At 45.5% G+C, this 16,032-nt stretch overlaps 1 protein-coding gene across 1 annotated transcript in view; it reads left to right on the forward strand.

The window, feature by feature from the left end:
- The first annotated feature begins 3,466 nt into the window (after positions 1 to 3,466).
- The window catches only part of LOC122553943, a 37,432-nt gene continuing 24,866 nt past the window's right edge, over positions 3,467 to 16,032 (forward strand). Inside the window, exons 1-3 of the mRNA XM_043698446.1 lie at positions 3,467 to 3,611; positions 10,167 to 10,236; positions 11,811 to 11,909. Of these exons, the coding sequence (XP_043554381.1) occupies positions 10,229 to 10,236; positions 11,811 to 11,909 (107 nt within the window). The 5' untranslated portion in view covers positions 3,467 to 3,611; positions 10,167 to 10,228. The remainder of the gene's footprint in view (positions 3,612 to 10,166; positions 10,237 to 11,810; positions 11,910 to 16,032) is intronic.

Below are 16,032 nucleotides of genomic sequence, written 5' to 3' on the forward strand. Positions count from 1 at the left end.
TAGAGGGAGTAAATGTTTGTGGATATGATGCCGATCAAGCGGCTGCTTTGTCCTGAATGGTGTCAAGCTTCTTGAGTGTTGTTGGAGCTGCACCAATCCGGGCAAGTGGGGACTATTCCATCACACTCCTGACATGTACCTTGTAGATGGTGGACAGGCTTTGGGGAGTCCGGAGATCAACTACTTGCCGCATTATTCCTAGCCTCTGACCCGCTCTCGTAGCCATTGTGTTTATTCGGCTCGACCAGTTGACTTTGTGGTCGATGGCATTTCCCAGGATGTTGACATTGGACATCTAGTGATAGTAACCATTGAATGTCAAGGGGTGGTGGTTAGATTGTCTCTTATTGGAAATGGTCATTGCCTAGCATTTCTGTGGCATGAATGTTTTGTGCCACTTGTCAGCCCAAGCCTGGATATTGTCCAAACCTTTTTGTATTTGAACATGGACTGCTTCGGTATGTGAGGAGTCATGAATGGATGTTGAGTACTGTGTAATAGTCGGTGAACATGACTCCAACAGCAGGGGTTTTGCCCCCAATATCCATTCATTCCAGTTTTGCTAGGGCTCCTTGATGTCACAATCAGTTGAATGTGGCCTTGATGTCCAGGGCTATCCCTCTCCCCTCCCCTCTGGAATTCAGCTCTTTTGTCCATGTTTGAACCAAGGCTGTAATGAGGTCAGGAGCTGAGTGACCCTGGCGGAACCCAAACTGGGCGTCACTGAGCAGGTTATTGCTGAGCAGGTGCTGCTTGATAGCACTGTTGGTGACACCTTCCATCACTTTCCTGATGATGGAGAGTAGACTGATGGGGCAATAATTGGCCGGGTTGGAATTATCCAGGACAGAACATACCACGACAATTTTCCACATTGTTGGGTAGATGCCAGTGTTGTAACTGTACTGGAAGAGCTTGGCGAGGAGAGTGGCAAGTTCTGGAGCACAGGTTTCCAGTACTATTGCCAGAATGTTGTCAGGCCTGTTATCTTTGCATTATCCAGTGACTGTAACCGTTTCTTGATATTATGTGGAGTGAATCAAATTGGCTAGAAACTAGTAGATGCTGGGGAACCACTGGAGGAGGCTGAGATTGATCATCCACTCAGTACTTCTGACTGAAGATTGTTGTGAATGCATCAGCCTTATCATTGGGGCACTGATGTGCTGGACTGTTCCTTCATTGAGGATGGGCATATTTGTGGAGCCTTTTCCTCCAATGAGTTGTTTAATCATCCACTACCATTCATGACTGGATGTGGAAGGAATGTAGAGCTTAGGTCTGACCTGTTGGTTGTGGAAACACTTAGCTCTGTCTATTACTTGCTGCTTATGATGTTTGACATGAAAGTAGTCCTGTTTGGTAGTTTCCCCAGGTTGATGCCTCATCTTCAGGTATACCTGGTGCTGCTCCTGGCATGCCCTCCTGCACTCTCCACTGAACCAGGGTTGATCCCTGGCTTGATGGTAATGGTTGAGTTGGGGATATGCCAGGCCATGAGGTTACAGATTGTGCTGGAGTACAATTCTGTTGCTGTTAATGGCCTATAGTGCCTCAAGGATGTCCAGTCATGAGTAGCTAGGTCTGTTTGAAGTCTGTCCCATTTAGCACAGTGATAGTGCCACACAAACGATGGAGGGTATTCTCAGTGTGAAGGTGGGACTTTGTCTCCACAAGAACTGTGCGGTGGTCACTCTTACCGATACTATCATGGACAGAATCAGCTGGCAGATTGGTAAGGATGAGATCAAGTATGTTTTTCCCTCTTGTTGGTTCCCTCACCACCTGCCACAGACCCAGTCTAGCAGCTGTGTCTTTTAGGACCCAATCAGCTCGATCAGTAGTGCTGCTATTGAGGCACTTTTGGTGATGGACATTGAAATTCTCCATCCAGAGTACATTTGTGCCATTGTCACACTCAATGTGTGGCACGGTGGCTCAGTGGTTAGCACTGCTGCCTCACAGCGCCAGTGACCTGGGTTCGATTCCGGCCTCAGGCAACTGTGTGGAGTTTGCATATTCTCCCCGTGTCTGCATGGGTTTCCTCCGGGTGCTCCGGTTTCCTCCCACAGTCCAAAAAAAAATGTGCAGGTTAGGTGAATTGGCCATGCTAAATTGCCCATAGTGTTAGGTGAAGGGGTAAATGTAGGGGAATGGGTCTAGTTGGGTTGCTTTTCGGAGGGTTGGTGTGGACTTGTTAGGCCGAATGGCCTGTTTCCACACTGTAAGCAATCAAAAAAAAATGGAGGAGCACCAATTTCATCAGCCAAGGAGGACAGTACGTGGTAATCAGCAGGAGGTTTCCTTGCCCGTGTTTAGCCTGAAGCCATGAGATTTCATGTGGTCCAAAGTCAATGTGACTCCCAGGGCAATGCTTTCCTAACTATATCCCACTGTGCCATCTGTTTCCATGCTGTACATCTCTATGACTCTATGACCAATAACTATAATTAATAACATGCCTCAATGTGACTCCCAGGGCAATGCTTTCCTAACTATATCCCACTGTGCCACCATCTCTACTCAGTCTGTCCTGGCCTTTAAAGGATTCCCACATGCTGATGTAGATTTAACTACAAACAGCTGCCCCAATCTGTATTCCCCAGTTCCCCCCCTAATATTGTAGTATTTAGCCTCCCCTCAGTTTAATAGTTTCACCCGAGGATACTCTTGCCCTTATCCATAAGTAACTTAAAACTTGCAGAATTATGGTTACTGTTCCTAAAATGCTCCCCACTGAAATTTCAATTTACCCAGCCCTGCACATTCCCCAACAACAAGTCTACTATGGCCCTATTCCCTTGTTGGACGATTCCCATATTGTTTCAAGAAACCCTCCTGGACACACCTAACAAATTCACCCAATACTTTGGGAGTCTCAATCCATAAAATCACAATTGAAGCTAAACTATTGTCTTGAGACCTCAAAACACTCCCACCTTTTAGCTTTGTTCTGTTTTATTTAACATGTAGTTTCATACAGGAAGGTGAAAGATGGATGAGGAATGTTTGAGGACTCTGGGACTATATTCAGTGGAGCTTAGAAGGATGAGGGGGGATCTGATTGACACTTACAGAATACTGAACGGCTTGAACAGAGTGGACATTGGGAAGATGTTTCCATTGGTGGGAGAGACGAGGACCCAAGGGCACAGCCTTAGAGTAAAGGGAAGACCTTTTAAAACGGAGAGAAGGAGAAACTTCTTCAGCCAGAGAGAGGGGAATCTGTGAAATTCACTGCCACAGAGGGCTGTGGAGGACAGGTCATTGAGTATATTTAAAACAGAAATAGATAACTTCTTGACTGCCAAGAGGAGCAAAGGTTCCGGGGAGAAAGTGGGAAAATGGAGTTGAAAAACCTATCAGCCATGACAGAGCAGACTCGATGGGTTGAATGGCCTAATTTCTGCTCCAATGTCTTATGGTCTTATGTCTTATAAATAATAACGATATTTTGTTTTTTGAAACCAGATCAAAGGTTGTCATTACCAGGCATAGTATTGCTCTGCTGAAGAAAGCATTAAGTGCTGGGAAAATTCAAGGAACTGCAATTGAACTCCCGAAAACAGAAGCTCGACAAAGTCCAAACGTTACCCTCGAGGATGTTAAAAGTGAGCATGTGACTTGCAATACTCTCCTTTTTGATCACTGTCTTGATCACTGCCTCCATTTGTTTTTCAAAAATACTAACCCCAACTGTGTCTGATGTACAACCCATTTCAGCCCCTCCCTGCACAGTGACTCACACTGACTGCAGACTCCTCCGAATCTATCCACCATCAGGCACAAGGCAGGAGTGGAATGGAATACTTTTTTTGAGTTTGATTTATTGTTGTCACATGTACTGAGATACAGTGAGAAGTGTTGTTTTGCGTGCTCTGCAGGCAAATTGTACCATACAAAGTGTATCAGGGTAGCAGAACAGAGTGCAGAATACAGTGTTACAGCTGCAGAGAAGGTGGGGAGAGCGAGAGAGATCAACATTTGAGAGGTCCATTCAGAAGTCTGAAAGCAGCAGAGAAGAAGCTGTTCTTGAATCAATTTGTACTTGTATTCAAACTTTTATATCTTCTGCCCGACGGAAGAGGATTGAAGAGAGCATAACCGGGGTGGGAGGGGTCTTTGATGATGTTGGTTGCTTTTTCAAGGTAGTGGGAAGTATAGACGGAGTCAATGGATGGAACGTTGACTTGTGCAATGGACTTGGCCGTGTTCACAACTCTTTGTAATTTCTTGCAGTGTTGGGAAAAGCGGTGGGTTGGATGGGTGCAGCTCCAACAAGAAGCTCGACACTAACCAGGCTAGAGCAGCCTACCACATCCACAAACACCTGCACCACCAGCAATGTGTACAAAATGCACTATAGACCTTCCTGAAAGAACCTCAGGCAGCACCTTCCAAACCTAAGACCACTTCTATCTAGGAGGACAAGGGCAGCAGATATATCGGAACACCACACCCTGCAAGTTCCCCTCCGAGCCACTCACCATGCTGACTTGAAAATATATCGCCGTTCCTTCACTGTCACATGTCAAAATCCTGGAATTCCCTCCCTAAGGGCATTGTGAGTCAACCCACAGCATATGGACTGCAGCGGTTCAAGAAGGCAGCTCACCCCCACCTTCTCAAGGGGCAACTAGGGATGGATGATAAATGCTGGGCCCAGCCAGCGATGTCCACATCCCACAATTGAATATAAAAATACACAGGATCAGTTTCAGGATGAGGAGAAATTTCTTCACTCAGAAGATGTGAATCTTTGGAGACCTTTAGCCTGGTGTTATAGAGCGCTCATTGGTTCAGTTGGGGGAGGTGGGAGGGGAGGCAAGCTCTCGGCCAGATGGTCTGGATTCAAGACTCACCCCAGGTCACCAAGGAAGGTGTGTTCAGAACGTGCTCAAATGGGTTGAAAATCAATTTGTACATCCTTCAAATCCACTTCCTGCCAATGGTTAGGTGGCGAGAGCAGGAGAGAGCCTTGGTCAGTCATGTGATGGAGCCTCTCCCGTCATTCCTAACTACAACAGGTATATCAGAGTGGATGTATCAGAGCAGGTTACATTTTGGAGTGATCTGTAATTACACCACCATAACCATCCTGGGGTTATGTTGCATAAAGTCAGCAGCTGAAGGACAGAACTGGCTCCTGAAGAAGGGCTTATGCCCGAAATGTCGATTCTCCTGTCCCCTGGATGCTGCCTGACCTGCTGCGCTTTTCCAGCAACACATTTTCAGCTCTGGTGCCAATCTTAGCATACTTTCATAATTATTTACAGAATTACCCATTAGAACATCTCACTGTCACCCATTCCCAGCCTCGGTAAAAACAATGACTGCAGATGCTGGAAACCAGATTCTGGATTAGTGGTGCTGGAAGAGCACAGCAGTTCAGGCAGCATCCGAGGAGCAGTAAAATCAACGTTTCGGCAAAAACCCTTCATCAGGAATACAGGCAGAGAGCCTGAAGCGTGGAGAGATAAGTGAGAGGAGGGTGGGGGTGGGGAGAAAGTAGCATAGAGTACAATAGGTGAGTGGGGGAGGGGATGAAGGTGATAAGTCGGGGGGGGAGGGGGTGGAGTGGATAGGTGGAAAAGAAGATAGGCAGGTCGAGTTTGTTTCAGGACATGTTTGAAGAGCTTCAGGGCAGAGGAAATGACCTGGGAGTTGCAGTGGGAGAGGGACTCCCTGAGATTCTTGTAGAGAGAGGAGGAAAACTTCTTTAAGGCAGGCATCCCCACCCCCACCCTCCTCTCACTTATCTCTCCACGCTTCAGGCTCTCTGCCTGTATTCCTGTTGAAGGGCTTTTGCCCGAAACGTCGATTTTACTGCTCCTCGGATGCTGCCTGACCTGCTGTGCTCTTCCAGCACCACTAATCCAGAACCCATTCCCAGCCTCCCCTACAATATGGCCTCTGTGCTGCCTGTTAATTCACTTCCCCCACCTGCACCAGCTCAAACAGCTTTGTCGCCCAGTTTCATCTCACTCAATCACATCCTTTTCCCCATGCCCAGAACAGTAGGGCAGAAAGAGCAAAGATGCTTGGTGTTCTGCCTGACACTCATCTCCTCACCCCTCACAGGGAGAGGACCCTGACTGTCCACCCTGAGTATCTGCTTGACTCTGCCCAAACCTCTGGACTCCTATTGGAGGCTGCCTTTGACTTACTCTACCGGGGCTCCCTGAACTGAAGGCTATCCCCCTTGACCTTATTGAGTTAGACCATAGGAAATAGGAATAGGAGGGGACCATTCAGCCCTTTGAGCTTGCTCCACTTTTTACAGGATCAGGGCTTATCAGACACTCCTCATGTCCATATTCCTGCCTTTTCCCCAAAACTCTCCATTCCGTGACTGATCAAGGATTGATGTATTTGCACAAAAACGACTCTCTGCCCCACCCCTCCCCCCTCCCCCATCTCTCTGTAGCATGGAGTTCCAAAGACTCACAACCCTCTGAGAGAAGAAATTCCTCCTCATCTCCGTCTTAAATTGGTGCCCCTTTATTCTGAGACTGTGCCCTCTGGTACTAGACTCTCCCATGAGGGGAAACATTCTCCCAGTATTTACTCTGACATGCCCCTCAGAAATGCTGTATGTTTCAATAAGATCACCTCTCATTCTTTTGAACTGCAGTGAGTAGAATTTGTCAGATGAAAATCCCTCTCGACCAGGAATCATCTGAATGAACCTTCTCTGAACTGCCTCCAATGAAATAATATCTTGGGTGGTGGTTGATGGGTAATATTCATCCTGTGGTTCAATCACTAGTGGTGTATCGCAAGGATCTGTTTTGGGGACACTGCTGTTTGTCATTTTTATAAATGACCTGGATGAGGGCCTAGAAGGGTGGGTTAGTAAATTTGCTGATGACACTAAGGTCGGTAAAGTTGTGGATACTGCAGAAGGATGTTGTAGGTAACAGAGGGACATAGATAAGCTGCGGTGCAACATCAAGGGCAAATGGAGTTTAATGTGGAAAACTGTGAGGTGATTCACGTTGGAAGGAGTAACAGGAACAAAGAGTACTGGGCTAATGGTAAGATTCTTGGTAGTGCAGATGAGCAGAGGGATCTTGGTGTCCATGTACATAGATCCCTGAAAGTTGCCACCCAGGTTGATAGGTCTGTTAGGAAGGCATATGGTGTGTTAGTTTTTATTGGTAGAGAGATTGAGTTTTGGAGCCACGGGGTCATGCTGCAACTGTACAAACCCTGGTGCGGTCGCACTTCGAGTATTGTGTACAGTTCTGGTCACCGCATTATAGGAAGGAAGTGGAAGCTTTGGAAAGGGTTCAGAGGAGATTTACTGGGATGTTGCCTGGTATGGAGGGAAGGTCTTATGAGGAAAGGCTGAGGGACTTGAGGGACTTAACTGTTTTCGTTGAAGAGAAGGTTGAGAGGTGACCTAATTGAGACATATAAGATAATCAGAGGGTTAGATAGGATGGACAGTGAGAGCCTTTTTCCTCGGATGGTGATGGCTAGCTTGAGGGGACATAGCTTTAAATTGAGGGGTGATAGATATAGGACAGATGTCAGAGGTAGTTTCTTTACTCAGTGAGTAGTAGGGGCATGGAACACACTGCCTGTTACAGTAGGAGACTCACCAACTTTAAGGGCATTTAAATGGTCATTGGATATACATATGGACAAGAATGGAATAGTGTCGGTTAGATGGGCTTCAGATTGGTTTCACAGGTCGGTGCAACATCAAGGGCTGAAGGGCCTGTGCTGTGCTGTAAAGTTCTATGTTGTAGGTTCTATCTTTGCTAAAATAAGGGGACAAAACTGCTCACAGTGCTCCAGATGTGGTCTCCCCAGCCCCTTGTACAGTTGCAGTAAGACTTCCCTACTGTTATACTCCAATCCCCATGGAGTATAGACCAACATTCCATTAGCCTTCCTGATTACCTGCTGCACCTGTGTGCTAGCTTTCTGTGCTTCATGTACAATTCTCCCAAGTCCTGCTGTGTTGCAGATTTCTGCAGTTTTTCTCCATTTAAACAATACAGTTTTTTTTCTCCCTTCCAGACTGAACAACTTTACATTTTTCCAAGTGATACTCCATTTGCCAACTCCGCACCCACTTGCTTAACCTATCAATACCCCTTTCTAAGCTGTTTGTATCTTTCTCATAACTTATCTTTCCACCTGTTTTTGTGTTGTCTGCAAATTTGACTACAGTACATTCACTCCCTTCCTCCGAGTTATTAATGTAGATTGTGAACAGTTGTCGCCCAATCACTGATTCTCATGGAACCCTACAGGTCACCAGTGTGAAAAAGAACCCCTTATCCCACTCATTGTTTTTATAGCAGTAAACCTCATCTCTGAGCTGCTAACTTGTGTGAATCTTGTCTCGAAAACTATTGGAAAATGCTCTTGGTGTCAAGAAAGGCCTCACTCAGCTTTTCACATGAATTTTCAGCATCGCACACATTGTTCAGGGCCAGACGAGATTCTGCCCAAAGACTATTAAGGGATAGGGGAAGAGTGGGCTTGATGTAGATCAGCAGCAATCATATTGAACAGTTGAGCAGACTCAATGGACCAAATGATCTACCCCATCTCCTGTTTCTTGCACAGTTAGAGTGGTAAGACAGTAAGTGAGCAGCACGGACTTATAGCTTGGTCCAGTCTTGCTGCCAATCCCTGGAGAGAATTAACATTGAGCTGATTCTAAACAAGGAATTGTAAATAGTGGAGGGACTGTATTTTTTAAATTAATTCATGGGAGGTGATTTTGTGCCAATCCCTAATTGCCCCTTGAGAAGGTGATGGAGCTGCCTTCTTGAACCACAGTCTGTATACCTTGTTGCACATCTAAATCATTCTTCATGAGGGTTTCTGCCTCAGATTCTAGATTCCCACCACCCTCTGGAGGAAAAAGTTTTTCCTCACATCTCCTCTCCACTTCCTGCCCCTTACCTCAAATCTATGTTCCCTGATTACTGACCCCTCCATCAAAGCAAAATGTTCCTTCCTGTCTACCCTGTCTATGCCCCTCATAATTTTATACATCTAAATCATGCCTCCCTCAGTCTCCGCTGCTCTAAGGAAAACCACCCCAGTCTGTCCAATCTCTCTTCATAACTGAAACTCTCCAGTCCAGGCAACCTCCTGGTAAATCCCCTCTGCTCCCTCTTCAATGCTGTCACATCCCTCCTATAATGTGGATTCCAGAACTGCACACAATACCCTAGCCGTGGACTAACTGAAGTTTTAGATAGTTCCAGTATCACCCTGTTGTTTAATCTATTCCTCAGCTGATAAAGGCAAATATATTTGCCTTTATCAGCTGAGGAATGGATTAAAATATAACATTTACCTTCTGAAGCACTTTCTTCAGCTGTACTGATACCTTAAGGGAGTGGTGGATGTGCCCACCAAAGTCCCTAATATCCTCGGTGCACCCCAAGATCCTACAGCTCATCATTAGTTCCCATACTCCATCACCCTCCTGACTGTCCACAGGCTCTGGGGAGTCAGAAGGATTCCTAGCCCCTGACCTGCTCTTGTAGCTCCTGTAGACAAAAGTGAGGACTGCAGATGCTGGAAACCAGAGTTTAGATCGTTGTGGTGCTGGAAAAGCACAGCAGGTCAGGCAGCATCCAAGGAGCAGGAAAATCAATGCTTCGGGCAAAAGCCCTTCATCAGAAATTGGGCTTATAGCTCCTGTGTTTGTGCGGTATAGCCCCCAGGATGTTGATAATGGGGTATTCAGTGTTCTCAGTGCTCCAGTAAGGGGAACAGCCTTTTAGCATTTGACCTGTCGTACCCTCTAAGAATTATACACATTTCAATTTTCATTCACCCAATTCTATTCAATCTCTCTTTATAGGCCAAGCCTCCCACCCCAGGATCAATCCAGTTCCTCTTCCCTGTTCCCTCTCTCATATCCATCCTCGACCCTAAACCACGACAGATATGATTTCACTGTTCACTTTCTGCACAAATTATTCTCTAACACCATCCTGTCATCAGAAATTGACTCACAAGGTGGAGTCAGAGGGAACCAAGTGTAAGAACTTTGTGCTGATGCACGGGAGACGTTTACAACTGGGGAGAGGCTAACTGAAGGCGGCCATCACATTGTAATGAGGGATACTGTGGTCATAGTGTATTGGTTACTGCGATGTAACGTGTTGCTGATGTCCTTTTCACAGAGGCAGCTGTCCATTTACTGAAAGGAAATGATTCACTGAGCATTTCGCCGTTGTTTCAGCAGATGTTGGGGTAAGAAGTGGCGGTCATTCTCTCACCATCACGCAGCAGGGAGATTATAGGGGCAGCACGGTGGCTCTGTGGTTAGCGCTGCTGCCTCACAGCAGCAGGGAACTGGGTTCGATTCCAGTCTCGGGCGACTGTCTGTGTGGAGTTTGCAGATTCTCCCCGTGTCTGTGTGGGTTTCCTCTGGGTGCTCCGGTTTCCAGTTTGGTAGATTGGCCATCCTAAATTACCCATAGTGTCCAAGGATGTGCAGGCGAGGTGGATTAAATATGGGAAATGCAAAGTCACAGGGATAGGGTTGGGTCTGGGTGAAATGATCCCTGGAGGGTCAGTGTGGACTTGATGGGCTGTTTGTCCTGCTCCCACTCAATAGGGATTCTATTCTCCAGCTAACTGTCATCCCCAACAAACAACACTTTATCATGTTCATGTCTGTGGGTTTTTTTTTGTGCACAAACTATGATCACACTTCATAGAAACATAAAAGACAATAGCAGGAGTAGGCCATTGGACCCTTTCAGCCAGCTCTGCCATTCAGTATGAACATGGCTGATCATCAAGTCAATCTCCTACTCTCACCTCACCCCCCAATACTCTCTGATCCCTTTCATCACAAGAGCTGTACCTACCTCCTTCTTGAAAACACAGTGTTTTGGCCTCATTGTTTTTGGCAGAGAATCCCACAGGCTCCCCACTCTCTGGGTGAAGACATTTCTCCTCATCTCGGTCCTAAAAGGTTTACCCCTTATCCTTAAACTGTGACCCCCTGGTTCTGAACTCTCCTACCATCGGGAACATTCTTCCTGTGTCTAACCTGCCTGTAAGGTTTCCAGAGATTCACCCACCTTATTCTAAACTCCCAGGGAATACAGTCACAATAATGGCCCAGTACTCTTATTGACAGGAGGAAAGATGTAGATGCAGTGTCATTATCCACAAGACATCCAAAGGCATTTCAGCAGCCAGGGATGTACTTTTACATTGTAATCATTATTGTTGGAAACACAGCAGCCAATTTTCACACCAGCAAACTCCCACAAACAGCAATGTGATAACAATCAGGTAATCATCTTGATAGTTGAATCATGGGTGAATATTGACTGAGACTTGGAACAACTCCCCTGTCTCCATGCATCTTATAAAGCAGATGTGTACATGATTTAGTGTTTCTTTCAAAATAGTGTCTCCAACAGCATAGCAGTCCCTCAGCACTGTACTGGAGTGTTACCCTGGAATGGAGCTTGAACTCATTCCCTCCTGCCTAAGTGGGTGCTGTCCTGTTGGAGACACAGTCCTTCACATAAAACATGTAACAATGGCCACATCCAGTTTTTCAGTTGGGTGGAAAAGATGACACTGCCACTCGCTGAAGAAGGCAGAGTCAGTAACAATGTTTTCAAAATCAGGGAAAAAGCAGGGATTGTGATGGGAAGGGGAAGAGAGAAACTGAATTCTGATTCTTGAAGAAATGGTGACCTTTCTCAGTTTCTCAGATAGAATGACTGTGTTTTTTTCCAGAGTTTTCATTTATAATTTTCTCTGAAGAGGTAAAGTGAATTCTCTCTCCTTTGCTGTTCCAGGGCTCATCATTTGAATAAATTCCTCACAATTTTACTCAATTACTTCTCTGCGTTTCTTTCTAAGTATGAGTTGGAGTCCAAGACCAGCAATTTTATGACGTAAGTGTGGGGAGTGTCTCAGTTAGGATGTTGGACTTCATATCCCATTGACAGTCTGAAACCAAGGGAGATTTGATAGCAGCATTACAAACTACAAAGGGTTTTAACTGAGTAAATAAGGAGAAACTGTATCCAGTGGGAGGAAGGTCAGTAACCAGGAGAGACACAGATTCTAGCCAATTAACAAAAGAACCAGAAGGAGAAATGAGGAGAAAATCATTTCCACAGTGAGTTGCTGTGAGCCAGAATGTGCTGCCTGAAAGGTCAGTGGAAGCAGATTAACCCATTATACCCACCTCCGCCACTTCCTCTGGCAGCTCATTCCATGCACACACGACCCTCTGTGTGAAAATGTGAAACCTTAGGTTCTTTTTAAATTTATCCCCTCTCACCCTAAACCTATGGCCTCTAGTTCTGGGTGTAAGAAGTTAGATTTAGAAGTGCACAGGGAGGCTGGAAGAAGGTACAGAGAATAGACAGATCAAAGCCAAGGAGTGATTTGAGCATGAGAGTTTTCAACTTATAGAGTCATAAAGTCAAACAGCTTCGGTCCAACTCGTCAATGCTGACCATGTTTCCAAACTAAACTAGTCCCACTTACCTGTGCTTGGCCCATATCCCACCAAACGTTTCCTATTCATGTACTTACCTAAATGTTTTTAAATGTTGTAACTATACCCGCATCCACCACTTCCTCTGCCAGGTCATTCCACACAAGAACCACTCTTTGTCAAAAATGTTGCCCCTCATGTCCTTTGTAAAATTTTCTTCTCTCACTTTAAAAATATGCCCCCTAGTTTTGAATTCCCCCACCCTATTCACCTTAGAATTTTATAAACCTCTATCCCCTCAGCCTCCTACGCTCCAGTGAGAAAAGTCGCAGCCTATTTTTAGAATTCAAACCCTCCATTCCCGGCAACATGCTGGTAAATCTCTTTTGAACCCCTCCAGCTTAGTGATAGTCTTTCTATAACAGGGCAACCAGAACTGCATACAGTACTCCAGAAGAGACCACATCAATGTCCTATACAACCTTAACATAATGTTCCAACCCCTATACTCAAAAGTCTGAGCAATGGAGGCCAGCATGCTAAACCGCCCTGCCTACATGTGACACAAGTTTTAAAGCATTATGTACCTAAACCCCTAGGTCTCTCTGTTCTACAGCACAGCCCAGGGCCCTGTCATGAATTGTAAAAGTCCTGCTCTTGTTTGTTTTACCAAAATGCAATACCTCGCATTTATCCAAATTAAACTCGATCTGCCATTCCTCAGCTCATTGACCCAATTGAACAAGATCCATTTGTAATCCTAGATAACCTTCTTCACTGTCCACTATCCCACCAATCTTGGTGTTATCTACAAATTTACTAACCATGCCTCCTATATTCTCATCTAAATCATCTATATAAATGACAAATAAAAGTGGACCCAGTACCCATCCCTGTGGAATACCGCTGGTCACAGGCCTCCATTGGAGAAACAACCTTCTACCATCATTTTCTGTCTCCTACCATAACGCCAATTTTGTATCCAACTGGCAAGCTCACCCTGAATCCCATGTGACCCAACTTTCCTAATTAGTCTATCGTGTGGAACCTTGTCAAGGGCTTTACTAAAATTCATGTCAACAAAATCTACTGCTCTGCCCTCATCAACCTTTTTGGTTACTTGCTCAAAAACTCAACCATGTTTATGAGACACAATTTCGTTCACACAAAATCATACTGACTATCCATAATCAGTCCTTGCCTCTCCAAATGCATATAAATCCTGCCTTTCAGAATTACCTCCAACAACTTACTCACCAACAATGTCAGACTCACAGGCTTCCTCTTATAGCCTTTCTTACACAAAGGCATAACATTAGCCTCCCTCTAGTCCTCCAGCACCTCACCCCGGTTATAAATGATACAAATACTAATGCTTGGGGCCCCGCAATTTTCTCCCTCTTGTCCCACTATTGCCTGGGATACACTTGATCAAGTCCTGGAGATTTATCCACCTTTATATTTTCTAAGACCTCCCAGGACTTCCTCTTCTGTAATGTGAACTGTTTTCAAAACATCAGTATTTATTTCCCCGAATTCTCTAGCCTCCAATTCTTTCTCCACAGTAAAAACTGACAGGAAATATTCACTTAGTATCTTTCCTATCACCTGAAGTTCAACACAAAGATGACCTTGTTGATCTTTAAGGGGCCCTATTCTCTTCCTAGTTGCTCTTTTGCTCTCAGTGTACTTGTAGAATCTCTTCAGATTATCCTTTGCCTTATCTGCCAAAGCTTTCTCATATCACCTTTTGGCCTTGCTGATCACCTTCTTAAGAATGCCCCTACACTCTTTATACTCCTCAAGAGAATGTCGGAGAATGCAGCAGAGTATAAATAGATTGGAGAGTTGGGCAGAGAAGTGGCAGATGGAGTTCAATCCGGGCAAATGTGAGATGATGCTTTTTGGAAGATCCAATTTAAGAGCGAACTATACAGTAAATGGAAAAGCCCTGGGGAAAATTGATGTGCAGAGAGATCTCGGTGTTCAAGTCCATTGTCTCCTGAAGGTGGCAACGCAGATCAACAGAGTAGTCAAGAAGGCATACGGCATGTTTTCCTTCATTGGATGGGGTATTGTGTTCAAGAGTTGTCAGGTCATGTTACAGTTGTACAGGACTTTGCTTTGGCTACATTTGGAATACTGTGTACAGTTCTGGTCACCACATTACCAAAACGACGTGGATGCTTTGGAGAGGGTGCAGAGGAGGTTCACCAGGATGTTGCCTGGTATGGAGAGCGCTAGCTATGAGGAGAGGTTGAGTAGATTAGGATTATTTTCATCAGAAAGACGGAAGTTGAGGTGGGACCTGATTGAGGTCTACAGAAAAATGAGAGGTATAGACAGGGTGGATAGCAAGAAGCTTTTTCCCAGACCGGGGGACTCAATGTTGTGGGGTCACGAGTTCAAGGTGAGAGGTGAAAAGTTTAAGGGAGATATGCGTGGAAAGTTCTTTACGCAGAGGGTGGTGGGAGCCTGGAATGCATTGCCAGCGGAGGTGGTAGAGGCTGGCATGATAGCGTCATTTAAGATGTATCTAGACAGATACATGAATGGACAGGGAGCAGAGGGATACAGATTCTTGGAAAATACATGACAGGTTTAGATAGAGGATCTGGACCAGTGCAGGACTGGAGGGCCAAAGGGCCTGTTCCTGTGCTGTAATGTTCTTTGTTCTTTATATAACCTGGTGTTGTGTGACTCCTAACTTCATCCACCCCAGTCCAACACTGGCATTGCCACATCATGGCAAACCTGGCACTCACACCCCTCTTCCCTTTGTCGGACATGACAACACCCTCTCTCTGCCAGATTGGACATTCCCATTGGGGTAAAAACAATGACTGCAGATGCTGGAAACCAGATTCTGGATTAATGGTGTTGGAAGAGCACAGCAGTTCAGGCAGCATCCGAGGACAGGCAAAGTCCGAGGACAGGCAAAATCGACGTTTCGGGCAAAAGCCCTTCATCAGGAATAAAGGCAGAGAGCCTGAAGCGTGGAGAGATAAGCTAGAGGAGGGGTTGCTGAACAAAGAGACCTTGGAATGCAGGTTCATAGTTCCATGAAAGTAGAGTTGCAGGTAGATAGGATAGTGAAGGCAGTGCTTCGTATGCTTTCCTTAATTGGTCAAACCATTGATTATAGGAGTTGAGAGGTCATGTTGCAGCTGTACAGGACATTGGTTAGACCGCTTTTGGAATATTGTGCGCAATTCTGGTCTCCTTCCTATCGGAAGGATGTTGTGAAACTTGAAAGGGTTCAGAAAAGATTTACAAGGATGTTGCCAGGGATGGAGAATTTGAGCTTTAGGGAGATGCTGAATAGGCTGGGGCTGTTTTTCCTTGAGCATCAGAGGCGGAGGGGTGACCTTATAGAGGTTTATAAAATCATGAGAGGCATGGATAGGATAAATAGACAAAGTCTTTTCCCTGGTGTGGGGGAGTCCAGAACTAGAGCGCATAGGTTTAGGGTGAGACAGGAAAGATTTTAAAGGGAATTAAGGGGCAACTTTTTCCACATAGAGGGTGGTGCGTGTGTGGAATGAGCTGGCAGAGGAAGTGGTAGAGGCTGG

The sequence above is a fragment of the Chiloscyllium plagiosum genome, chromosome 10 (assembly GCF_004010195.1).
Source record: "Chiloscyllium plagiosum isolate BGI_BamShark_2017 chromosome 10, ASM401019v2, whole genome shotgun sequence".
NCBI lineage: Eukaryota > Metazoa > Chordata > Chondrichthyes > Orectolobiformes > Hemiscylliidae > Chiloscyllium > Chiloscyllium plagiosum.